The following is a 26,972-nucleotide window of genomic DNA, read 5'->3' as shown; positions in this document are numbered from 1 at the left end:
ACAAAACAAGCAAGTAGAGTGTAGAGAATAATTGTACCATCTAAACCGCTGTGAAATATATTTTCCATAAACAAAAATACTGTATTATAAGCTGTTTGAAGCTGGTTTACAAAACTGAAAGTAAAAGACGCAAAAACTAAACTTAACAATGGAGAATATAAGTAGCACATATAACAGATCTCCCGCTTCTTAGACATGCTTTCAAAGAGAATGACAGATTTATAACCCACATTTCTACGTGAATTTGGTCGTCACCCAAAAAGTTACATATTGCAGCTTTAAAGGCATGGGTCTGAAATGCAAGGTTTTAGAAATAAGACCTTACAAGAACTTCTGCAATTCAAGGTTCCATGGGGAATCTGATTTCACGCTAAGACACTTGCATATTTTCCCCAGCCAATTTTAGTTGTGAAACTATCCATGTACAAGACTGAATTGTAGACATTTAGTTCCCTCTACTGGATATTGTAGGTACAGTAAATGTTTTACCATAAGGATTATGGGTACAGCATCGGATAGTTTCATAAAGTTGCCTGAAGAACCACACAGTAATCTTGCTCTCTATCAAAATCCAGAATGAGAATTATATTATATCGTTTTGCTTTCGCAGGTGCGTTGGCATGATGCAGCGGTTTACATGTATCGCCACTTGCCGTGAGCTCGGCGGGTTGGCAAAGCGCTCATACTTATCATCGCTGGCCTACCCTTGGAATAGGACCTATTCCACAATGCCACAACAGTCCCTATGCCGTTCATTGACGTCTATTTATACGCGCACCGCGGGTCCGCTTGGAGAATGTACTATGCACTATGTAGCTTGCATAACTTGCGGCGACAAAGTGGGGTTTTCTCCCATCAGAAATACAGACAGTACTGCACAGAGAGCGAGAATGAACGGAAGCGCACTGGCGGCCATGGTCACCATGGCATCACAGAGGTCGGCATCCCTAATCCACTCACGTGGATCCGTAATAATCCGTGTGTGTGCGTGTGCGTGTGTGTGTGTGTGAGAGAGAGTTAGTGTGTTGCATAACTGTGTCCTACTTCACTGTTTCTGTATATTTGTCTTCTGTTAACTCTGTTTTCCTGCTTCCTCTGTTATTCTCAGGTAGGAAGTTTTGCTTCATTGTGATGAGGTTCTGGCATATGTCCACTGCTGATGTTCCTGAGGACCAGGAGAGTACCAAGATCTTCAAAATGGCCACCACTGAAGAAGACGGCCCACAGAAGAAGATAGTGACAGCTGTCTATGACTAAGCATGGCATCCAAGACTAATCAATATTCATTTCATGCATCCAAATGTTTGGATTATAATTATTAAGTCTCCCTAAATTTGACTTAAATATGTTTAAATATGAATTAAAAAGTTGTATGTGCTGTGTCTCTACCAATTATTAATCTCTTACTGGATCTTGATGGATAAGCCAAGAGATTTGATGTGCGAGAGTTTGTCAATATTTTATTTACTTTCTCCATGTATGTGAACCCACAATAAGTAATGCAAACATTTAACCAGGACCTTAATTTTCTGCATCTCATAGAGGAAGGTTGGGAAAAGTATGGAAACATACAAACCTCTACGTGAGGTAGTTATATTGTGTATAAAGAAAACACATTGTATTTGCTCTTGCTGCTTTTATACTGTATGTTTTGTATTACGTCTCATAGTGTTGTAGTGTGTTATGACAGCCATGTTGACAGTGTAAGAAATGTGTTATATCACCTCCTAAGTGCTATTAAAGTACACCTGTGTATAACCAATTGAAGAGAACGCTTCAGTGCTGTAACTTCTGATTTGGTCTAAATCACTTACGCGATTTGCTCCAAGCACAATGACAGGAATTAAATCCACTTCCGATTCACGGAGCAGGATCAAGCTTCTTCTCCCATTCCTGATCAGAAATCCCGTTAGGAATTGGACCACACGGTTTGGTTGTCATACCTAATACCCACCTATCTAGTTGGCCAGAATCTCACTCTCATTGTTTCAGGTCTTAATACTCTTTTCTAAAAGCCTGTCAAACTTCATATGTTTTCCCTTTCATTGCTGAGATACAGTTTGGCAGGATAAGAGAGCTCTGTTAAGATGCTTCACCTTATTTTCAAGGTGATGGTGTGAAGATTAGTTTGGTTGTTTGTCAGCATTGGTTTAAATGTTTAAATGTAAATCTTCCCTCAGCTGTTTGGAAACAACTTTTCTCATCTTCAAAAGTATACTCTATAAAATATATTTGTCGTCACTCTCTTTCTCTCTCTTGCTCTCTCTACTCTCTCTCTACTCTCTCTGTGTCTCATTCACTCTACTTCTCTTGTCGCTTTGCAGAAGTGCGAAAACACCATAGAAAAATCTAAAAGCAATTCCAATTAGATCTAATTTGAATGTGTTTCTCTCCCTCTCCTTTCTTTCGCTCTCTCTCTCCATCCCTCCATCTCTCCTCTCAGATTCCACTGGGAGCTGACCAGGGGAGCTGAACCTGATTGGACAGTCACTAACATCTGGCACTGGAACCTGATAGGGTGATTGGACAAGACCCATGAACACCTCTGTTACCAGGATACAGCGTCAGACCAAGCATACACAGCACAGTTTACCTAATTCAGTTCTGACAACGTTCAACTCAACAAAACGTTATTAACCAACAGGACTTCAATCAGCAGGACCATTGTACTCAGCCAAGCGCGCCCAAACTCAACTGAACCATTACAAGTCAACAGAAGAGTCACCTTGAATCCTAGCTGCTTTGTAGGGTGGACTGGATGGAACCAGAGCCCTACACACTGAAATACAGATGTATTATTTATCCGTAAGTGCTCCGATCTCAGGTTTGTTGGGAACAATAGACTTTCTATGAACCTCAGCATGAACAATTAGTGCCTACAATATCCCTGCTGTTATAGTTTGTCCCAGAACCAAATAAACTGCTTCATGGTGATACGGTATGAGCTTTTATCTCTTTGAAACAGTATCACAGGTTAAACTGTTGTTCTGTATTGTTCAGAAACACCTTAGTTGTCGGATTATTCAGAAGTAAAATTGACACCGCATAGCATCTATAAAGGTAGGACACAATTAATAAACACAACAATCCTCAGCAGAAGGGGGCGATAGTGTTACACAAATCACAATATGAATGAGTGTTTATTGAAAGCTGTTGGATAACAACTGGCAAGTCTCCTTATCCTCCTATGTTTATATGATACACATTTTACATGAGTGACCTCGGTTTAGTTTGGGAAAAAACAAAGGTAAGATAGTATACACATACCGGTCCCACTTTAAAGGAAGTACAACTTGTAAAGGCTTTATATAGCATACATAAGCACTACATAAATGCTTCACAAATAGTCTATAAGCATATGTCATATTCCATAAATGTTGTAAAAACATACAAAGTGTGTAATGTCACATTTGGCTGTTCACCCTACAGTGGTAATGGTTATGTCACCCTTTATACATCATTTATAGAGTATGACAGATGCTTAGATGATTTGTGAAGGGTTTATGTAGTGCTTATGAAGCATACACATATCTTACATTATGATTAAATGTCTCAAAGGAATCACAGATGTTGGTGTACTGTAATGTATTATGCCAGTGCCAAAATCAAACATCGTCTATTAGCCTGTCATTGTATATAATCATTTGTTCTTAACTGACTTGCCTAGTTAAATAAAGGTTTAATAAAATACAATGTAAAAAAAAATACACTGACAGGCTATTGAACACTGTGTTTCATCCAATTCTGTCAACTCTTAAATCACACTATTAATGATGCATCAAAAAGAGAGACAATTCCTTCATTAGTAAGCATTAATTCATGCATAATGAAGTATGGTTGGGGATTATTATAATTTCCAGGCGTGGTAATATGGGCAGGTGCGTAGGGGGTTCTGGGTAGAGACGCTTCCTGGTTATTCCTAATGTGATTATGAGTGTGGAAAGCTTTACTTATGTTAAAATGCTAGTGAATATGTTTATAGCATATTAGCCAATTCACCACGCCAGGGAGTCAGATTGTTAAATGGTAATTTACAGTAGTGGAATCATTCAAGTGATAAAACACTGACAAAAAGCTAATGTGTTGTGTTTATTAACATGTTATATTTCTGTGTTGTTGGGTTTCGACATGGATTAGTGCATGTACTCGGTACCTTTTATTCATCTGGTTATTCAAGTTGATATTGTTATCCAAACAATTACTTCAATATGCCGTCAGTACAGTAGGTGGGTGTTTGCGCACGCCTGTGTGTATGTGCACACGCCTGTGTGTTTGTGTGTCGAAAGCTGTGGTCACATATTTAATTAGGATTGACAGATTAACATTATAACACTGACTAATAAAACCATAGAGTAAATATGTGTGTGAATCTAATCAAAGAGTGTGACAGAATAAACAGGAGTTCAAATGATAAGACTCCGATGGCATGATGGTACTCATAATTATCAATATTTACTTAGGTTTCAGGAGTAGATACTGTATATTATCACATGCAGGAAGGGTAAGCATTTAGTTAGCAGCAGATTTTTTTTTTTTACTTATTCTTATTCTTGTCACGCCCTGACCTGAGAGAGACGGTTTATTTCTCTATTTTGTTAGGTCAGGGTGTGGGGAGGGCATTCTATGTTTTATATTTCTATGTTTTGGCCAAGTATGGTTTCCAATCAGAGGCAGCTGCCTATCGTTGTCTCTGATTGGGAACCATACTTAGGCAGCCCTTTTTCCCTCCTTGTGTTGTGGGATCTTATTTTTTTACTGCTCGGTGAGCCTGCAAGATGTGACGGTCATTTGCCATTGTTTATTATTTTGTTTAAGCGTTCTGAGTAAAAGTAAATATCAAGATGAACACTTACCACGCTGCACCTTGGTCAACTCCTTTGGACAACCGTTACAATTCTAGCAACAGCTTATTGCTCTCAACATAAGAAAATATATTACAGTCCACAATCAAAAATAATTTGCTCAATTAATAGTTAGTCTCAAAGAAAAAAAAGAAGTACAACACTTGTTGTATATGGAATACTTGAAGTACATTCTTTCACGGAATAGATACTGAGGAGGTAAAAGATACTATTCAGATTTAATTAGCTTGAATTTCCTTTAGAACGTCCCGGAAAATCTCCACACACATGTCCCCAGTGGGGTGTCTCATGGATGCCAGCTTCCACGCCTCCGCAAATGTCTCCTCGGAAATACTCACGCCCACATTTCGGAATATGTCAGTGATCTGAAAAGGAAATGGAGGCGGAAATAAGAATCAGAAGATCTCTTTGACAAATGATTTGCTCAAGCTCCGTCCTATTTCAATAACATTTTGTGTCAATCACTTCTCCAATGGCAGAATTGTTCATACCAATTATATTTTTGAAACAACGTTTTTCCTACATTATGAATGCTGTAACAAAATCCCACATGGTACTGTATGTCCCAGTGCTATTCTATAAAATCTACTAGACCATATCTTTCTTTCTTTCTCTTGATTCTTCAGTGGGTTCATTGGTATTCTGTACCTCCTCTTTGGTGCGGGGACAGAAGAAGTGCTCCTTGTGGACTCCCCTTAGGGAGTACAGCGTAGGATACAGGAGGTCAAAGGCTGTGGTCTGGTCACTGTAGTTAGTGCTGTCGCTGACGCGCTTGATCTGCGGGGCCACCAGGTCGGTGCGCACTGTGGGAGTCCCATACATATGATAGTCTATGTGGAAAGATATCATAATTATACAGTGAGATTCACACAATGTAGAGAATCAGGGGGAAAAGGACTACCAGTCCATTGTAATGCTAAGATACAAATGTGAGAAATCGTGTGCTGAATCTCAGAGAATTTTCCCTCCCTGAATTGTTTTTGAGAAGTGTGGGAATGATATCAAATTTTTCATGCATCTTTCACCTAAATATCTATTCTTCAGCATGCTGCCCACCTCTGCAGGTTCCAGGTCCTCCGGTCTGGCCAAAGCCTCTGAGGCTGCAGGTCTCAAAGCGAGAGCCTCTCTCTGCATGTTATCTGGGACTGTGCTGGTCTTACACTGTGAGGTAGAGTTGTCAATCAAAAGGGAATAGAATTACCGCCAGTACACCAATCACAGATGGTTGACTTGAATGGGAATGAGCATTCTAGTAATTATATTTCTATGCTTAGACACTGTAACTGACCACTGGTCAGAATGCGCTGCTCCACTTTACTGATGGGCATTTTGTCCTTCCAGTTGAGGAAATTGGCAAACTCCTGAAAGTTGATGAGTCCATCTTTGTCCATGTCCCAGTACTCCATCAAGTCATCCAGCACCGGCCCACTCAGGTCCAGGTTAAACTGATGACACACGTCCTGCAGGTCCTCCTCGTCAATCACACCCTGACCCTTCTGTAGAGTCACACACACACACACACACACACACACACACACACACACACACACACACACACACACACACACACACACACACACTGAACAATCTCAAACTAACTTAATATTATCAAAGACAGTACAGTATGAAGATATCAAGAAACTGCTTCTCCAATAGAAATGCTTGTAGGCGATGTCATGGCGACGTTGGTTAGCGAAGCTCATGTGCAGAAACATGTCATCAGCTCTAACGGCAGTCTCACGCCAAACTGCACATGTGCAGGCAATCAAATCAAAGGCACTCCTTCGATTTTAAGTTGTTTTTGATGAAAATGTGTCAGTTTGTCACTTTCACAACGTTGGAGTAATAACATGCTCAGCTACTTCAGACATTGGCTTGAATCTAGGTTGTGCCTTTAGATTTAAGGAAAATTAACAACTATGGAAGAATTTTTCACTTATCCCATTGACTTGCAAACCCCAAACCCATGTCTGGTCGGTCAAGTCTGCTTCGCAAAGCTTTCCCGGAAGTATTGCGATGTTGGTCCTGGGGTTTAGAAATTCTGTGATATTATCAGGTTAATACAGTAGAATTGTATATACAGTGCATTCAGACAACTTTATTTTTCCCACATTGTTACGTTACAGCCTTATTCTAAAATGGATTAAATAGTTGTTTTCCCTCATCAATCTACACACAATACCCCATAATGACAAAGCAAAAACAGGTTTTTAGACATTTTCGCAAATGTATTAAAATTATACATATACATAAGTATTCAGACCCTTTCCTAGTACTTTGTTGAAGCACCTTTGGCAGCGATTACAGCCTTGAGTCTTCTTGGGTATGACACTACAGTACAAGCTTGGCCAACTGTATTTGGGGAGTTTCTCCCATTCTTCTCTGCAGATCCTCTCAAGCTCTGTTAGGTTGGATGGGGAGCGTCGCTGCACAGCTATTTTCAGGTCTCTCCAGAGATGTTCGATCGGGTTCAAGTCCGGGCTCTGTCTGGGCAACTGAGGGACATTCAGAGACTTGTCCCGAAGCCACTCCTGCGTTGTCTTGGCTGTGTGCTTAGGGTCATTGTCCTGTTGGAAGGTGAACCTTTGCCCCAGTCTGAGGTCCTAAGAGCTCTGGAGCAGGTTTTCATCAAGGATCTCTCTGTACTTTACTCCGTTCATCTTTCCCTCTATCCTGAATAGTCCCCCAGTCCCTGCTGCTGAAAAACATCCCCACAGCATGATGCTGCCACCACCATGCTTCACCGTAAGGATGATGCCACTTTTCCTCTAGATGTGACGCTTGGCATTCAGTTCAATCTTGGTTTCATCAGACCAGAGAATTTTGTTTTCCATGGTCTTAGTTGCCTTTTCGCAAACTCCAAGCGGGCTGTCATGTGCCTTTTACTGAGAAGTGGCTTCCATCTGGCTACAACCATAAAGGCCTGATTGGTGGAGTGCTGCAGAGATAGTTGTCCTTCTGGAAGGTTTCCCAGCTCCACAGAGGAACTCTGGAGCTCTGTCAGAGTGACCATCGGGTTCTTGGTCACCTCCTTGAACAAGGCCCTTCTCCCCCGATAACTCAGTATGGCCGGGCAGCCAGCTCTAGGAAGAGTCTTGGTGGTTCCACACTTCTTCCATTTAAGAATGATGGAGGCCACTGTGTTTATGGGGATCTCCAATGCTGCAGACATGTTTTGGTAGCCTTCCCCAGATCTGTGCCTCGACACCATCCTGTCTCGGAGCTCTACGGACAATTCCTTCGACCTCATGGCTTGGTTTTTGCTCTGACATGCACTGTCAACTGTGGGACCTTATATAGACAGGTGTGTGCCTTTTCAAATCACGTCCAATCAATTTAATTTACAACAGGTGGACTCCAATCAAGTTGTAGAAACATCTCAAGGATGATCAATGGAAACAGGATGCACCCGACCTCAATTTCGAGTCTCATAGCAAAGAGTATGGATACTTATGTAAATAAGGTATTTCTGTTTTTTATTTGTAATAAATGTCAAAAAAACTGTTTTTGCTTTGTCATTATGGGGTATTGTGTGTAGATTGATGAGTGTAGATTGTGTGTAGTGTAGTTTAAAAAAAAATCCATTTTAGAATAAGGCTGTAACGTAACAAAATGTAGAAAAAGTCAAGGGGTATTAATACTTTCCAAATGCACTGTATGTAACCTTGTCGTTGTGCCCGAAGGCCTGCAGCAGGGAGTTAAAGTTGTGGAAGTTGACCTTCTTGAGGTGCTTTTCTGGTACTCTGTGCCTTTCTGGTACTCTGCTGGAGGGGTGGAGTGGAGAAGGTCACCCGCACCTGTGGAGAAAGTTAAACCATTCTTCATCTTCAAACAATAACAGAAGGCTTACATTTTGTTCACCCCTCTAGACTACATTATAGCTTGACCCATTTTTACCAATTTCATACTGGCATTGTAGTAGAAAACTCAATATGTGTCCTTTTATGAAAATGTGTCCTTTTATTAATAACAATTTGACTCACCAATGTCATCTGGCCGCATCAAGATTCCAAATGTATGACCTGCTGGCACTTTCAACGTGTCTGCTATGCTGTAAAAGGCTGGGAATAGAGGAATTAAAGCTACTGTAGAAGCTGGGCATGAGTTGTGAAATACATATGTCTGGAACGTATACTGAACAGGCATTTAACTAGATCTGCATTAAAGAGTTAATGTGATAGACTTACAGGTCATGCACTTTGCCAATCTGTGGCTGTATCCTTTCCCTGTCATCACATCTCTGAGAAACAAATTTGCACTGTTATGCCTATGGGAAAAATAGCAGTACACAAATCAACATTTGATGTCATGACTATTGGCAATGCATTGTGTGACATTGAATGGTGATGAGCGATGAGAAGTCAGGTGTTTTGAATAAATGTAAGGTAGGATAAGTGCTTACTTCTGAGTATCACACAATCAGTGGAGAGATTTGGAGACACTGCGTCCATCGTTGTGGTGGGGAGTAGGCACTCCGAACCTGCCGTCCTTTCCATAACGACTCCACTTGTATTTCCTATCAACCTGTTCACCTGGGACGCAACACAGTTATGATGGATTTACCCTGGCTAAAATCAAACAGAGAAATATCGACAGGTGTGATTAACCACTGGCTATGGTGTTTCTACAGAAATGTGTCTGAAAATTATGGGTGTTAAATCAATGTGTAAAACAACATATTGAATAGCATATAAATTACTTCCAAGCCTAAATGAAGTCCCTTTGAACACTGTCAGAACCAAAGAGAGACACATGTCCACAATACTCACCGAGAAAGTAGGCATTGTGGGAGCAGATATAAGACTGGTGTCCCTCCTGAGCCTCTGTCTCCACCTGCTCCACGCTTTTAGGTGGGTTGATAATCGCACCTGCAGCTGGATAAGAAGGAACACACTTGTACATGAAGGCTTGTGGATATGTCTTTCAGACATAATATGAATGTTCATGGCGACTCATTGTAGCTTCTAGTGCCTTTCTTTATTGTCTGACTCACTTTGGGGGGATTTCACAGCAAATGTGGCTTTGCCGGTGTCGGTGTCGAACCAATTTGGAAGCCCAGGGCTCTGATCATGTGACCTGCCCAGGGGGGCTTTTTGATTGGTGGAATACCCAGCTTCACGGAGCTGATGTAACCTCTGTTGGTAGATGGTCTTAGGTGGTGGGTTGATCACTAATCCGCCCTGTAGGAAATACAGAAACAAATGTGACCATACCAATTCCATGAATTAATGTGTTGATGATCTCTACCATGTTAAATGTATCTACAGATGTATGATCTTAATTTTAGCCAGTTTGCTACAGCAGGAAAACAATCCTGCAGCAACAGGAAATTTGAATTATTATGTGGATTATAATGAATGTACATTTTCTGTAGCGGTTGATACATTTTTTTGTTAGGGCAAAACAAGTCTGGAAATTAGAAACTTTAGAAGTCTTTTTAAACCATGAATACACTACAAGTTTACATTTCCTGTTATGCAGTAAAAATTCCCAGCAACAAAATCGTGATCAAATTAAGATCCTACATCTGTAAAATGAAAACCTGAGTTTAGTTAGCTTAAAACTCACTATGCATGTCTCTGTTTATTTAGGCCTCTACTCACAGAAATAGAAGCTTGGCTGCTCACTCCATGAACTAGAATACTGGCAATATCAGGGTCGTTGGCTTTCCCATGGAACACTTGGATAGTCCCTGCACCTGGGCATGTTGTGTTGAGAAACATCCTCACTACTGCTAGGGTTTGGGGCTTTAAAAGGAAGGTGTGTGAGACTGTGGAAAAAAGTGACTCCAGCGCAAAGAGGTCAATCGAACAAAACAATGGAATTGACATGGAAACGCATGGGGGAAGAGCAGTGAGGGAAAGATCCCGAATCTTCTCATTGCCCCCTACTAACATTAGTCTACATTTAGGATATTGTTTATGTGTATATCACACTATGTTGAGGTAAAAATCGGAGTATAATGTTTGTATAGATGTTAACCCCAACACATGTTCATGTCATTGTCACCAATCAACTGCATTACGGTTAAAAACGACTGATTACCTACCACTACCGATTTCTGTATGCTAGCTATGCTAACCAGTTTTTCTGAAAGGGAGTTAGCATTTAGAAGTCACTTCTAAACCTGAAAAGGGACAACTTCTAACGTAAAAACAGATAAATATATCTAAATCGGACTTAAGTAACACATACATACATCATGACGGATTTTTTGGATGTGCGTCTGTTTACCGCATCTATGGTGATTAAAAATCTATCGAAAAATTCAAGTGTTTGTAATATATATACACTGCTCAAAAAAATAAAGGGAACACTTAAACAACACAATGTAACTCCAAGTCAATCACACTTCTGTGAAATCAAACTGGCCACTTAGGAAGCAACACTGATTGACAATAAATTTCACATGCTGTTGTGCAAATGGAATAGACAACAGGTGGAAATGATAGGCAATTAGCAAGACACCCCCAATAAAGGAGTGGTTCTGCAGGTGGTAACCACAGACCACTTCTCAGTTCCTATGCTTCCTGGCTGATGTTTTGGTCACTTTTGAATGCTGGCGGTGCTTTCACTCTAGTGGTAGCATGAGACGGAGTCTACAACCCACACAAGTGGCTCAGGTAATGCAGCTCATCCAGGATGGCACATCAATGCGAGCTGTGGCAAGAAGGTTTGCTGTGTCTGTCAGCGTAGTGTCCAGAGCATGGAGGCGCTACCAGGAGACAGGCCAGTACATCAGGAGACGTGGAGGAGGCCGTAGGAGGGCAACAACCCAGCAGCAGGACCGCTACCTCCGCCTTTGTGCAAGGAGGAGCAGGAGGAGCACTGCCAGAGCCCTGCAAAATGACCTCCAGCAGGCCACAAATGTGCATGTGTCTGCTCAAACGGTCAGAAACAGACTCCAAGAGGATGGTATGAGGGCCCGACGCCCACAGGTGGGGGTTGTGCTTACAGCCCAACACCGTGCAGGACGTTTGGCATTTGCCAGAGAACACCAAGATTGGCAAATTCGCCACTGGCGCCCTGTGCTCTTCACAGATGAAAGCAGGTTCACACTGAGCACATGTGACAGACGTGACAGTCTGGAGACGCCGTGGAGAACGTTCTGTTGCCTGCAACATCCTCCAGCATGACCGGTTTGGCGGTGGGTCAGTCATAGTGTGGGGTGGCATTTCTTTGGGGGGCCGCAAAGCCCTCCATGTGCTCGCCAGAGGTAGCCTGACTGCCATTAGGTACCGAGATGAGATCCTCAGACCCCTTGTGAGACCATATGCTGGTGCGGTTGGCCCTGGGTTCCTCCTAATGCAAGACAATGCTAGACCTCATATAGCTGGAGTGTGTCAGCAGTTCCTGCAAGAGGAAGGCATTGATGCTATGGACTGGCCCGCCCGTTCCCCAGACCTGAATCCAATTGAGCACATCTGGGACATCATGTCTCGCTCCATCCACCAACGCCACGTTGCACCACAGACTGTCCAGGAGTTGGCGGATGCTTTAGTCCAGGTCTGGGAGGAGATCCCTCAGGAGACCATCCGCCACCTCATCAGGAGCATGCCCAGGCAATGTAGGGAGGTCATACAGGCACGTGGAGGCCACACACACTACTGAGCCTCATTTTGACTTGTTTTAAGGACATTACATCAAAAGTTGGATCAGCCTGTTTTTCCACTTTAATTTTGAGTGTGACTCCAAATCTAGACCTCCATGGGTTGATAAATTGGATTTCCATTGATTATTTTGGTGTGATTTTGTTGTCAGCACATTCAACTATGTAAAGAAAAAAGTATTTAATAAGATTATTTCATTCATTCAGATCTAGGATGTGTTATTTTAGTGTTCCCTTTATTTTTTTGAGCAGTATATATATATATATATATATATATATATTATATAATATATAATATAATATAATATAATATAATGTCTTGTCTTTGAAACTGATAAATGGAAACAATTGTTTCAGACCCAAACTAAGAAATGTTAAAGAAACAATGGTTCAATCCCAACCACTTGGGGCGGCAGGTAGCCTAGTGGTTAGAGCGTTGGGCCATCAAATCCCCGAGCTGCCAAGGAAAAACTGTTTGATCTGCACCTGAACAAGGCAGTTAACCCACTGTTCCTAGGCCGTCATTGTAAATAAGAACTTGTTCTTAACTGGCTTGCGTAGTTAAATAAAGGTATAAATAAATTTAAAAGACAATTAATAACCTGTATGATTATGAACGTTGCAAATGTTTGCTTTTAGCCTACACTTTGGCAATATGACATGTTATGACAAAAAGTTGCATACATCAAGTCATGTCATATGTTACAAAGGTTTTTTTGTGAATTAGTTATCACACTTGTGTAACGTTACCTCTTTGCCTTATAAAACGATTCGTTTTCCGGGTCCTTTCATTAGAGGCAATCTGCAGTTGCTACATCGATTTTTGGACTTGTAAATTAATTAAATGCACAAATTGATTCTTTAAGAATATAACTTATACATTCCTCGAACTTAGTTCAACTGTCGGACCCCATCATAACACTATATATACGTTTATTTTACTCCAACAAAGTAAATGTAAACAAACGTTGTATAACCTCAAAACATAGCTCAAACTATAATGTTGATACCATGGATGGCCAGTCCTTGTATCCATAGCTCTGTCTTTTAATTTGAGAGCGGTTACATTTCTCTAGCCCCATCCCTCATCTTTTTACCGAGACAGTGGCGGGGATTACGTTGTTGTTTCAATCGCAGATTGCCCCTTTAACACGAGTGGTGATTGGTTTATTCTCAGCGCTACGTAGGTGCTCATGTATCATCATACACCGTACCATGCAAAACAAACGGGAAGTGGGAAAGGGACAAGCTTTATGAAATTTATCGACCTTTGAAAAGATTGTGGAGTACTGGAAATATATATTTTTGTAAATCCCTTCAGCTACCTAGTTAATTATATCGGATAAGGTAAGCAGATATCATTCTAGCTAGCTAGTTTACCGGCAGAACTTGCTAGCGAGCCCTGGCTAGGCCGAAAGCTATGTTATGTTAGCTAGCTCACAGCAAATAATAAACCAGCAGTTGACCCGTTCTTAATATAATGTTATGAGTTGACCATTGAAATGTATTTATGTAGCTAGTTTCTACGTATTTGCGTGAAGCAGGGTGAGGTGTGGTTCAACCTTATGTAGCTTGCTAGCGGTAAGACCGATAGTTTTCGTGTACGAACTAGCTAATTTTTCAATATACCGTATGTACTGTAGTTAGTTAGTTAGCTAAAGTAAACTAGCTCGCTAACAGTAGCCACCTAATCTAAATAATTATAGCTAGCTACGTTAGCTAGTTATAACTAGCTGGCTGGCTGGCTAGCTAGCGTGCTAGCTAACCAATTTGTCGTACACAAGATTGGACCAATGGGTGGGACTGAGGAAGCTAATCATTATTTTTGACGGACACAGTGCTTGATGATAGGTTTTATCCGCCATCATGACTGACTAGCTAGCTAGTCAACACAGTGGTTATTTGTGGTTAAGACTGACGTAACACGATTTCGACCCACATGTCTTCACTGCAATTATTTTTGGCTAGACTAGACACATAGGCTTGTTGTGTTTACATGTTGGGACTAGGGTTTCACATTTTGGGAAATATTCAGAGGTGGAAACTTTCCGTGGGAATTAACGGGAATATATGATTATTAATACCATTTAAATGTGATGTTTTTTGCATTTGATATATTTACCATATCATATGGAGACATTTTACCTTATCATAAGTAGACATAAATGCAAATGATTAAATCCTTCCAATTAAAAAAAAGCTATTTAGTTACGAATTGAACTTTAATTAAATGAGTTGACTCTGAACATGGGATGATTTCACTGAACAAAAGAAAGGGAATATTGAATGATCCCCAATGATCTATTGCATCTCCCAAAAACGTTTTCAACATACATCTGTAAAATGATATTCTAGAAACTAAAGCTTTGGTTGTCTTCCTCTCAGGCTTCCATGTCTTCTCCCTGTAACTCCTCAATGTCTACCTCTTGAACATCAGACTCTGAGGCCTCATCTTTACTGTCACTTTCCAACCTTGTTGAGGATGGCTCGTTGTCAGGCTCAAAACGCCTCAAATGGTTTTTCAACCCTTGTATTGGTCAGCCTGTTGCGTGCTTTGGTGTGTGTGTTCCCAAACAAGGACCAGTTGTGCTCTGAAGCGGCTGATGTTGGTGGGATTTGGAGGATGATGGAGGCAACAGGGGGAAGAGCCTCAGATCCACAAAGTCCTTTCCACCAGGTGGCTGATGAGATATGTTGGTATATTGCATCTCCATCCCAATGCCCTTGCTTGGAAATGTGTACTTTGCCAGACTGCCAAGAACCTTGCCCTCATCCAGGCCAAGGTGGTGAGACATGGTAGTGATGACACCATAGGCCTTGTTGATCTCTGCACCAGACAGGATACTCTTGCCAGCATACTCGGGGTCCAACATGTACGCTGCGGAATGTATGGGCTTCAGGCAGAAGTCTTCATGCTTTTTCATGTATTTCAGAACTGCAGTTTCCTCTGCTTGGAGCAACAGTGAAGTGGGCAGGGCAGTACGGGTTTCTTCTTTTACATCTGCAAGCAGAGTCAGAACATCAGACAGGATGGCATTGTCTCCCTCAATCCATGCAATGGCTACTGCTGTAGGTTTCAGGCTGCTTACCAGGCTCCCAAAATGCATCATCCAGGAGGATCCTCTTGATGGGGCTGTCCAGATCTACCGACTGTTATATGGCCATTTCTTGGAGAGACTCCTTCCCCTCCAGGATACTGTCAAACATGACAACACCACCCCAACAGGTGTTGCTGGGCAGCTTCAATGTGGTGCTCTTATTCTTCTCACTTTGCTTGGTGAGGTAGATTGCTGCTATAACTTGATGACCCTTCACATACCTAACCATTTCCTTGGCTCTCTTGTAGAGTGTATCCATTGTTTTCAGTGCCATGATATCCTTGAGGAGCAGATTCAATGCTTGAGCAGCACAGCCAATGGGTGTGATGTGAGGGTAGGACTCCTCCACTTTAGACCAAGCAGCCTTCATGTTCACAGCATTGTCTGTCACCAGTGCAGATACCTGTGGCCCAAGGTCATTGACTGCCTTCAGCTCATCTGCAATGTAGAGACCTGTGTGTGTGTCGTCCCTTGTGTCTGTGCTCTTGTAGAATACTGGTTGAGTGGTGGAGATGATGTAGTTAATTATTTCTTGCCCACGAACATTTGACCACCCATCAGAGACGATTGCAATAGTCTGCTTTGTCTATGATTTGCTTGACCTTCACTTGAACTCTGTTGAACTCTGCATCCAGCAAATTAGTAGATAAAGCATGTCTGGTTGGAGGGATCTATGCTGGGCAAACAACATTCAGAAATCTCTTCCAATTGCATACACAGCTCGAGCAAGACAGTCATCAGCATTTCTCTGACTACGTTCCTCCATTGAGTCAAAAAAAACTTCTGATTCCAGGAGGACCATGAGCTGTTGCTATCGATAAGATAAAAGTCTCTCTACTTCTATTCGAGGCTGCTTGTTGTGAGCGCTGAGGGATCTTTATGTACTTGGCCAGATGATTCTGCATCTTTGTTGCATTCTTCACATATGATTTGGCACAGTATTTGCAAATGTGCAGAGCTTTTCCTTCTACATTAGCTGCAGTGAAATGTCTCCACACATCACATAGTGCCCATGGCATTTTCCAGTAAAGAGTAGAATTTTTTTTTTTTACACCCCCCCCCCCCCCCCCCCCAAATACAATTCATGTAGAGATAAATAGTTAATCAGTTAGATTAAACAACTCCTTTTGTAATACTTTATTTTTAAATGAATTTTTTTTTATGGAAACGTGAATTAACACTCCTCAGTTAGCAGGCTCAAGCAAGCTAAAACCCACATGGTAGCAAAAACTAACTAGCAGAAATGATTAACAAGTTAGAAATGATTTAAACACACTTTGCTGTAGGCTACTATTTACTAGCTAACAAAAAATCATCTATGTCATATGAAATATATTCACCCCACCCAGTATTGTAATCAAAACTTACCAGAAAGAATATAGTCCTTGGCTCAGACAGTGTAGTAGTGTGGGCTCAATAGCATCTCATTAGTGTGCAAGATCTTGAGAATCAGCTGTACATGTGATGGCGAGTGTACTGCACATGTGATGGAAGAATGCAGTGTGCATGCAGAGGGTTGAAATTCCATTGAATTGGGGATAGTTTAACCAAAATATGCCACAAGAACTAGAATTGCCTTGTGTATCCCGCAAGGAAGGTTCACTGTTATAAGCTAACTTTTTTGTTGTTGATGAATTTAAGAAAAATCACCCAAATTCCCGGGCTTAACTTCCCATAGAAAATTCCGGAAATTTCCCGGAAAGTTTCCGACCCTTTGCAACCCTAGTTGGGACAGTTAAGAAATAGGTGTAATATACTCTTTGTAAACAAGTCTAACGTTACTAGCTAATTGCCAAGTGAAAGTCGTCACATTTCCAAATACTGTCTGTAGTTAACAAGCTAGCTACATCCTGTGATTCAATGATATTACAATGATGATCAGAAACAAAGCTAATTGAACAATTTCTAACCAATTAAACGTCAAAGTTGATCATTTGGATTATTTTGTAGTTGTATTTATTTTTTCCCCCACTACTTTATGCAGTGATCTATTGACGATTTAAGTAATGTGACATATCATTTTTGGCAGTTCTAGGAGTGACCATTCAAGCGGTACTTCTGCATCCAGAGCAAGAGACGGTGGTGTAGGACATGGCAAGTAGGGGTGGTGCAACACGACCCAATGGGCCGAACACAGGCAACAAGATCTCCCAGTTCAAATTAGTACTTTTAGGGGAGTCCGCCGTGGGAAAGTCCAGTCTTGTACTTCGCTTCGTCAAGGGCCAGTTTCATGAATTCCAAGAGAGCACAATCGGAGGTAGGCTGATCTGATATCTTCTATTCATGTACAGTGAGGGAAAAAAAGTATTTGATCCCCTGCTGACTTTGTACGTTTGCCCACTGACAAAGAAATGATCAGTCTATAATTTTAATGGTAGGTTTATTTGAACAGTGAGAGACAGAATAACAACAAAAAAATCCAGAAAAACGCATGTCAAAAATGTTATAAATTGATTAGCATTTTAATGAGGGAAATAAGTATTTGACCCCTCTGCAAAACATGACTTAGTACTTGGTGGCAAAACCCTTGTTGGCAATCACAGAGGTCAGACGTTTCTTGTAGTTGGCCACCAGGTTAGCACACATCTCAGGAGGGATTTTGTCCCACTCCTCTTTGCAGATCTTCTCCAATTCATTAAGGTTTCGAGGCTGACGTTTGGCAACTCGAACCTTCAGCTCCCTCCACACATTTTCTATGGGATTAAGCTCTGGTGACTGGCTAGGCCACTCCAGGACCTTAATGTGCTTCTTCTTGAGCCACTCCTTTGTTGCCTTGGGCGTGTGTTTTGGGTCATTGTCATGCTGGAATACCCATCCACAACCCATTTTCAATGCCCTGGCTGAGGGAAGGAGGTTCTCACTCAAGATTTGATGGTACATAACCCCGTCCATCGTCCCTTTGATGCGGTGAAGTTGTCCTGTCCCCTTAGCAGAAAAACACCCCCAAAGCATAATGTTTCCACCTCCATGTTTAACGGTGGAGATGGTGTTTTTGGGGTCATAGGCAGCATTCCTCCTCCTCCAAACACGGCGAGTTGAGTTGATGCCAAAGAGCTCCATTTTGGTCTCATCTGACCACAACACTTTCACCCAGTTGTCCTCTGAATCATTCAGATGTTCATTGGCAAACTTCAGACGGAAATGTATATGTGCTTTCTTGAGCAGGGGGACCTTGCGGCCGCTGCAGGATTTCAGTCCTTCACGGCGTAGTGTGTTACCAATTGTTTTCTTGGTGACTATGGTCCCAGCTGCCTTGAAATCATTGACAAGATGCTCCCGTGTAGTTCTGGGCTGATTCCTCACCGTTCTCATGATCATTGCAACTCCACGAGGTGAGATCTTGCATGGACCCCCCCCCCCCCCCCCCCCCAGGCCGTGGGATATTGACAGTTCTTTTGTGTTTCTTCCATTTGCAAAAAATCGCACCAACTGTTGTCACCTTCTCACCAAGCTTATTGGCGATGGTCTTGTAGCCCATTCCAGCCTTGTGTAGGTCTACAATCTTGTCCCTGACATCCTTGGAGAGCTCTTTGGTCTTGGCCATGGTGGAGAGTTTGGAATCTGATTGATTGCTTCTGTGGACAGGTGTCTTTTATACAGGTAACAAGCTGAGATTAGGAGCACTCCCTTTAAGAGTGTGCGCCTAATCTCAGCTCGTTACCTGTATAAAAGACACCTGGGAGCCAGAAATCTTTCTGATTGAGAGGGGGTCAAATACTTATTTCCCTCATTAAAATGCAAATCAATTTATAACATTTTTGACATGTGTTTTTCTGGATGTTTTTGTTATTCTGTCTCTCACTGTTCAAATAAACCTACTATTAAAATTATAGACTGATCATTTCTTTGTCAGTGGGCAAACGTACAAAATCAGCAGGGGATCAAATACTTTTTTCCCCTCATTGTATTAGTGGTTTTGGGTTATGTCCATTCCACTATCTTTTTGTCCTGTAGTGATTCTGACTACATTTCTGATTACATTCTGTAGGGTATGCGATCTCCCATGAGATATATATATATATATATGTGTCCATTGTTGGAAAATGGACAGCCAGTTGTTTTTCTTATAGCCTACTGCAACAAAATTCTAAATGCTGCTATGACTGTTTGTCTCCTCTCAGCTGCCTTCCTGACTCAGACAGTATGTTTGGATGACACGACAGTCAAGTTTGAGATCTGGGACACAGCTGGTCAGGAGCGCTACCACAGCTTAGCACCCATGTACTACAGAGGTGCCCAGGCCGCAATCGTGGTCTACGACATCACTAACAAAGTGAGTCAGCAGCCGGGTTTATGTACTCTGTCACACATTAAAAGAGACTCTTAAATTAGGTACAGTGCATTTGGAAAGTATTCAGACCCCTTCCCTTTTTCCACATTTTTATTCTAAAATGGATTAAATGTTTTTTCCCCCTCATCAATCTACACACAATACCCCATAATGACAAAGCAAAAACGGGGTATTAGACATTAACATGTGTTAAAAATAAAAACCAGATGTGTAAATAAGGTAAGTATTCAGACCTTTTGCTATGAGACTCGAAATTGTGCTCAGGTGCATCCTGTTTCCATTGATCATCCTTGTGGTAAATCCTTGTGGTAAATTCAATTGAATGGACATGATTTGGAAAGGCACACACCTGTCTATATAAGGTCCCACAGTTGACAGTGCTTATCAGAGCAAAAACTAAGCCATGAGGTCGAAGGAATTGTCCATAGATATCCAAGACAGGATTGTGTCGAGGCACAGATTTGGTAGATGGGTACCAAAACATTTCTACAGCATTGAAGGTCCCCAAGAACACAGTGTCTCCATTCTTAAATGGAAGAAGTTTGGAACCACCAAGAGTCTTCCTAGAGCTGGCCGCCCAGCCAAAATGAGGAATCGGGGGAGAAGGGCCTAGGCCAGGGAGGTGACCAAGAACCCAATGGTCACTCTGACAGAGCACCAGAGTTCCTCTGTGGAGATGGGAGAACCTCTCAGAAGGACAACCATCTCTGCAGAACTCCACCAATCAGGCCTTTATGGTAGAGTGGCCAGACAGCCACTTTTCAGTAAAAGGCACATGACATCCCGCTAAAGGACTCTCAGACCATGAGAAACAAGATTCTCTGGTCTGATGAAACCAAGATTGAACTCTTTGGCCTGAATGCCAAGCGTCACGTCTGGAGGAAACCTGGCACCATCCCTATGGTGGTGGCAGCATCATGTTATGGAGATGTTTTTCAGTGGCAGGGACTGGGAGACTGGTCAGGATTGTGTGGAAAGACGAACAGAGAAAAGTACAGTGAGGTCCTTGATGAAAACCTGCTCAGGACCTCAGACTGGGGCGAAGGTTCTCCTTCCAACAGGACAACAACCCTAAGCACACAGCCAAGACAACGCAGGAGTGGCTTTGGGACAAGTCTCTGAATGTCCTTGAGTGGCCCATCCAGAGCCCAGACTTGAACTCGATCAAACTTCTCTGGAGAGACCTGAAAATAGCTCCCCATCCAATCTGACAGAGCTTGGGAGGGTTCAAGTCAGGTGTGCCAAGCTTGTAGCGTCATACCCAAGAAGACTCGAGGCTGTAATCTCTGCCAAAGGTGCTTCAACAAAGTACGGAGTAAAGGTTCTGAATACTTATGTAAAATTTGATATTTCAGTTTTATATCTTTAATACATTTGCAAACATTTCTGTGCCTGTTTTTGCTTTGTCATTGTGTGTAGATTGATGAGGGGACACAAACAATTGAATCCATTTTAGAATAAGGCTGTAACGTAACAATGTGTAAAAAGTAAAGGGGTCTGAATACTTTCCGAATGAACTGTATAGCATTAGGTACAGCTGAAGACATTTTGTGAAAATTTAGCAGGAGTTTGATGATTAGGCCCTCTATAATAGGCCTAGTTGAGAATCTGAAGAAAATATTGAGGAAAAAGGGTAGCCTCGTTTTGCTGACATGTTTTCAAGCATCTTTCTGTAGCTCTTAGATTTTACCCAAGTCTAAAATATCCCTATTAATTGAATTTGGTCCTAACAAACTTGTCACATCTAGGGCACTTTTGTTTTAACAAATGAATTGAGGAGCTGACAATGTTTTTACCCCTAGTGTCACCACACTTTCCCAAACCATCAATGTGTGAATTGATATTTTATGTTGTAATTGTTTCTGATACTTTGTGCTACTATTTTGGCCAGGTCTCTCTTGTAAAAGAGAGTCTCATTGAGATGAACAAACCTGGTTAAAAAAAAAAAGAGCAACTCCAAGGAGAAATTCTATGTTGATCCCCATGTCTGCTTTTGCTCTATTTGCTAAGACGTTTGCTGGGAAGTTGATGGAACATAGTATTTCATGGAAATAAGCTGTCAAACGAGCTTGGTTTTCTAACTCAGTGCTTTGTACATAAAGCTTAAGCCAATGTTTGGAGCAGAGCATGACTTCAACTCAGGAATATGATACATCATGTTGACAAACATGTAAGCTGGGGAACATTATATTTAATTGTCATATTTTATAGAAGTTCTCCTTTTAACAAGACCACATCTTGGATATCCTGCAAAGTCAATAGCATAACCAGGGAATGAAGGGAGGGGTTGTGTTGTCATTCTTCCACAAGGACCTTGTTATTGTCTGACTTAATCTCTCTTCCTCTGCTGTTTGCCAGGAGTCCTTTGCACGAGCAAAGAACTGGGTTAAGGAGCTTCAGAGACAAGCCAGTCCAAATATTGTAATAGCGTTGGCTGGGAACAAAGCTGACCTTGCAAACAAAAGAGCATTGGATTTTCAGGTTCGTGCCGGTGAATTTGCTAATGAACATTACACTGTGCTAGTTTTATTCTCAATGGAGTCGTCATACAATTTGACCTGTAAGGCAGTTAAACACAACCTTTGTTGCATATTGACTGATTTTTGGTGGTTTTCTTCCAGGATGCCCAGTCATACGCAGATGATAACAGTTTACTGTTCATGGAAACATCAGCAAAGACCTCTATGAACGTTAATGAGATGTTCATGGCTATTGGTAAGTGTTTTATGTTCCATGTTCATTACACTTAGACTAACATTTTCAAACTTTCAATCTGATAATAGAAACACCGGTCCTAAACATTTTCCCAATCGCTTCACAGCAAAGAAATTACCCAAGAACGAGCCTCAAGCTGAGGGCGCGAACAGTGGGCGTAACCGGGGAGTGGATCTTACGGAGGCAGCTCAGCCGGCCAGCCGCTCCTGCTGCAGTACCTAAACCTGGCCCACTCTTCCAACATGCACCTTCCCCCTCTCCTAACTCTGAATAACATCAGGACATGGTGTTCTCCTTTCTGACATCAGACCTTCCACCTCTCGTCCTTTCTCCCCGGAATAGCTAAAGACTCTGTATAGCTGCATTTAATACTTTTTTTGCTTTCATTTTAAAAAGTGTATATCAGTATAATGTATGCATGTATCACTACAAGGCCTAAAACATATATTATTATTTTTTACTTAATTCAGTTTGAAGTCTAACCCCTGAGAGAGAGAGGGAGAGAGAGGTGTGTGTCTGATTCCCTGAAGAGAAAGTGTAACCTAGGTCATAGGGTTAGTGGACTGGGGATAAAAGTAAGTTGTGTCCTTCCAACATAAACAAACCAAATTCCCCCATTGTTAAATGCCTGGAGGCTGTGACTGTTTGTACTGAGTATTATAATATTATTGAAGCAGTGTCAGGCAAGGACTGTCAAACCAAGCATTCCTCCTCCTTGCATCTGCTGCCGAGACGACGACATCTCCGTCTGCAGAGAAGTTTGGCGAGAACATCCAACGCCATTACACAACTGGCCCACTGCAACCGGTTGAACAGGATTTAAGGGTGATTTTGTGATTGGATGGCTGGTGACTATGCAAGTTTGTCACATATATGATGACTGGCTTGTGGATCATGGGAAGTCCGTCTTGAAATCACAACATTCTCTGATGCATTGATTTAATGAAGAACACTGAGACAGTTGGACATGCTCCGACAAGCTTTGTAAATTGTCTTGTAAAGACCTAACATGTGACTAGTCCTTTGTTTCCCCAAACTGCTATTGTTCAGCTATCAACTTGTCAGAATTAGTGGTGTTTAAAATTAGGCCTCAAAACATGCACCAACATAAGTCTTGACTATTACCTATCATCGGTCTGTGGAATATTACTCTACTGTTATATAGGATGTTGCAATGTTGTCTTCTACCAATACATCTTGGAGAGCATAAGCTTGTCAGGAAAATGTCTAGAGATTTCGAACAATTGTACAGTACACCAATGTAGGTCTAGGTCAGCTATGGGTTTGTTACCTTGTCACAAACTGGTCAAATGCTAATCAATGGTGGTCTTTTTAAATATGTAGTGTTATTAACAATTCAATTGCAACTCCCCTGTGTCTTGTTACTTTTCTCAAAATGGTGTGTTCATATTTCAGAGGACTCTTATTGCATTGCACAATTGTTGGCTATATTTGAATTAATGACTGGCCATTACATTTTATAAAACTGATGCACTGTGTCGGACTTGCTATCCTATTGCCTCAAACAACCGATAGTGGCACTAACTGACTTCTTTCTGAAGCCAGGTGGATTTAACAATGTAAAACATGACTAGTGAAGAAGGACTGATCAGTTTGAGTGTCAGGGTACAAGTCACTAAATTCAATAAATTAGGTATACAATATCACAAGAATTGCAAGAGCTGTTCATTCTTGGCAAAACTTGAAAAATTGTCCTGAAGTTATAATTACATGGTATTGGTTTGCTTTGTCAACTCTCCTTTGAGAGTGTTTTCTCTGAGCACATCCAATCCATGAAGAAGTATGACTATGACTGAAATGTTTTCCCTTGAACCTGAGACCAATGCTGTGTCCACTAGCTCTCTACAAATGTCAGCTGCAAGGTGCTCGTAGTCCAAGCTGAGATTCTTCAGACTGTCAGCCATAGTTCCCTTCACATTCACCTCACTCTCCTGCTGCAGGACTGAGGATTGATGTCTCTCTGTTTCCTCTGCATTCTGCATATCTCTAGCTTGTACCCCCAGAGGCTCTGGCATGTCCAACTCTGGTGGGTTGTCCTCATCCTTGACACTGGAAGGTTCTACACTATCAAAAATAGATGACCCTGGTCTTGACTGTATGCAACTTTGAGAATCTGAAATGAGTGAATCCTCAACAGTTTGCATAAGGCACAGGGTCTTCAATATTAATTTCTGTTGAGTCAACTCAATGACAGTCAGAACTCTCTCAGCCACTGCATGCTCATCCAAGACTTCCCAGAGGCCACTGGACGCTAGGACCAGCAGCTGGAAGGATGGGTCCGTAGGTAGCGACACAGAGTAAGGCACAGGGATGACTGACTTCTTCAGCTTGCGATCGCCATAATGACCAAGCCCTCGGGTGGCCTTGGTCAGCCCCTCCACCAGACCGTGCTGTTTGTTGACGCTGATTGCCCCTCCGGACTGGAGGATGCGTTTGCGCTCCTTAGGGTTGGACGTGCTGTGGTCTTTGGTCAGACGGAAGCCCCTGCCTTGTTTGTACAGCACCGCATGGACATTACCTGTGAAATGGGAATCAACAAGAGATTTGGAAATTGATAGTATTCAATGAATAAGACTTGTTCTGTATCATATTTTCAATGTATTATCTGTATGCTAGTAAAATACTGACCACAGTTAGCAATGAGAATTCTTCCACCCTGTAACTCCTGTGAGGGGGTTGGTGTATTATTCTCCTGTCCTGTTCCCTGCTCCTTCCCATCTGAGGAGGGCAGCCCACTGTCGATCAGGCAGAGGAGCGCTGTGCAGCCACTCCAGCGGATCTTGGAGGTCTCGTTCTTGCCAAGCCCCAGGACCCGGTCCATCTTCCAGAAGGCTGTGGTGAAGGCTAGGTTCACCTGTTCCACTTTGGTCAGATTCTCCAGCTGCTCAGGGCCTAGGCCTAGTTCAATGTTCTGGGCCTGGCCTGGGTAAGGTCTGTTGTAGTCTTTCTGGAACAGGGCCTCAAAGCGTGACAGTAGCTTCACCTGGTCCTTCTCCAAGGAGAGCAAGGGGTCCTGTTTGGAGAGTTGCTCCAGGACTAAAACGGGCATCTCCCTAGATGCCGTAACTGCAGAAATTTGTCCGTGAAACCCGTCAAAGACCCCGAAAAAGCTGGCCCCCTCTTTGCCTCCATACCCCTCATGAAAAACGGTCACATCCTCCATGTTCTTTTTCCATGTGGAGTTTCTCTCCTCACACACTGCCACAGCACGGATTAACGGGTTGCTCACTGTGTGCGTGGTGACGCTGTATTCTGCCATGCGCTGAAGTTGGACAAAGTCCACACACTGGACGCTGACGCTGAAGCGGCTCTTACCTTTCTCCAGATTGGAAGATGGGTTGCCATGGATATTGCTACCACTGTAGTGGAGGGCATGGTGTTGGGAAGGGTAAGGGCTTCCTGTGTCAGGACTGGAGCCAAAGGATTTGCCAGGGAGCTCCTCTATGGGAATACTGGAGTGAGAATTATTAAAAGAATGGGAATACAAACACAAACAAATCAGGACTGAAATGTGTCGCCCTTTCATTTTCCATTTCACAAGTTAGTAACAAAGAATGACTTATTTCTCAAACTAGCCTAGTGAATATTTCCAGACATAATGTGAAGGGGTGTACCATGAGTCCATTTATGCTCGCCTCAAGTAATGGCAGTACTTTAGATTGAGTTCAGCTGTTTACTGGCCTTTCCATGGAAACAGTTTCCCTGGCAACTAAAGGCACTATGACAAAATTGTGCAGCTTGTGCAAGAGCCTTCCAAATAAGTTTTTTTTTTTCCGGAATCAAATGAAGAAAGATGTTTGGTAGGCTTTTGGTCATTATGGACACTTAGAGTAAAGTAGTAGTCTGATTAATAGTGTTGAGGGGAAGGGGACAACAACAAAACAACAAAAAGAGTATAGGCTTGTCAATTTACTTAAAGAACTTAAAGAGTTGGCTTTGTGCACCTGTATGGCCCTCTTTAATCCAACAGATGGCAGCAGTAGTACACCGCCTCAAAGGGGACCATGAAGGAATGAGTCAGTGTGAGCCAGCCTACCTTATAGGCTACTCTTGAAATGTTGACAAAATCTATAATTTCATACTTGGAGTTTAATGAAATAATCCTTAAACAATTAGAATGAGAATTTGACATCCATACCATCGTTAAAGGCACCTCAAACACACTACATGACCAAAAGTATGTGGACACAGAATCGTCTAGAATATCATTGTATGCTCTAATGTTAAGATTTTCCTTCACTGGAACTAAGGGGCCTAGCCCGAACCATGAAAAACATTCCCAGACCATTATTCCTCCTCCACCAAACTTTACAGTTGACATTATGCATTGGGGCAGGTAGTGTTCTCCTGGGATCCGCCAAACCCAGATTCGTTGG

The 26,972-nt window shown here is 42.0% G+C and overlaps 3 protein-coding genes across 3 annotated transcripts; 1 reads left to right on the top strand and 2 right to left on the bottom strand.

Annotated features, from left to right (window-relative positions):
• Positions 1–5,080: 5,080 nt before the first annotated feature.
• Positions 5,081–15,578, bottom strand: LOC106605249 (EF-hand domain-containing family member B). The gene is given in 13 exon segments (XM_045717733.2): positions 5,081–5,227; positions 5,511–5,692; positions 6,151–6,358; positions 8,527–8,594; positions 8,597–8,659; positions 8,846–8,913; positions 9,050–9,119; positions 9,122–9,129; positions 9,265–9,394; positions 9,632–9,736; positions 9,856–10,042; positions 10,466–10,609; positions 15,561–15,578. Coding segments are annotated over 13 exon segments (1,398 nt in total).
• On the top strand, positions 13,721–24,242 carry rab5a (RAB5A, member RAS oncogene family). The gene is given in 6 exon segments (NM_001140145.1): positions 13,721–13,818; positions 17,599–17,826; positions 19,691–19,842; positions 22,219–22,341; positions 22,482–22,575; positions 22,682–24,242. Coding segments are annotated over 5 exon segments (651 nt in total). The 5' UTR covers positions 13,721–13,818; positions 17,599–17,660; the 3' UTR covers positions 22,798–24,242.
• Positions 24,229–26,221, bottom strand: LOC106605269 (protein phosphatase 2C-like domain-containing protein 1). The gene is made up of 3 exons (XM_014200716.3): positions 26,211–26,221; positions 25,225–26,048; positions 24,229–25,114 (listed from the first exon to the last, which is right to left on the bottom strand). Exons 1-3 carry the CDS (start codon positions 26,219–26,221, stop codon positions 24,303–24,305), a joined length of 1,647 nt encoding a protein of 548 aa, XP_014056191.3. The 3' UTR covers positions 24,229–24,302.
• Positions 26,222–26,972: the final 751 nt, after the last annotated feature.

This window comes from Salmo salar, chromosome 05 (assembly GCF_965601325.2).
Source record: "Salmo salar chromosome 05, fSalSal1, whole genome shotgun sequence".
Classification (NCBI taxonomy): Eukaryota; Metazoa; Chordata; class Actinopteri; order Salmoniformes; family Salmonidae; genus Salmo; species Salmo salar.
Note: the sequence above shows the minus strand (reverse complement) of the source record. Positions and strands in the feature narration are given on the sequence as shown.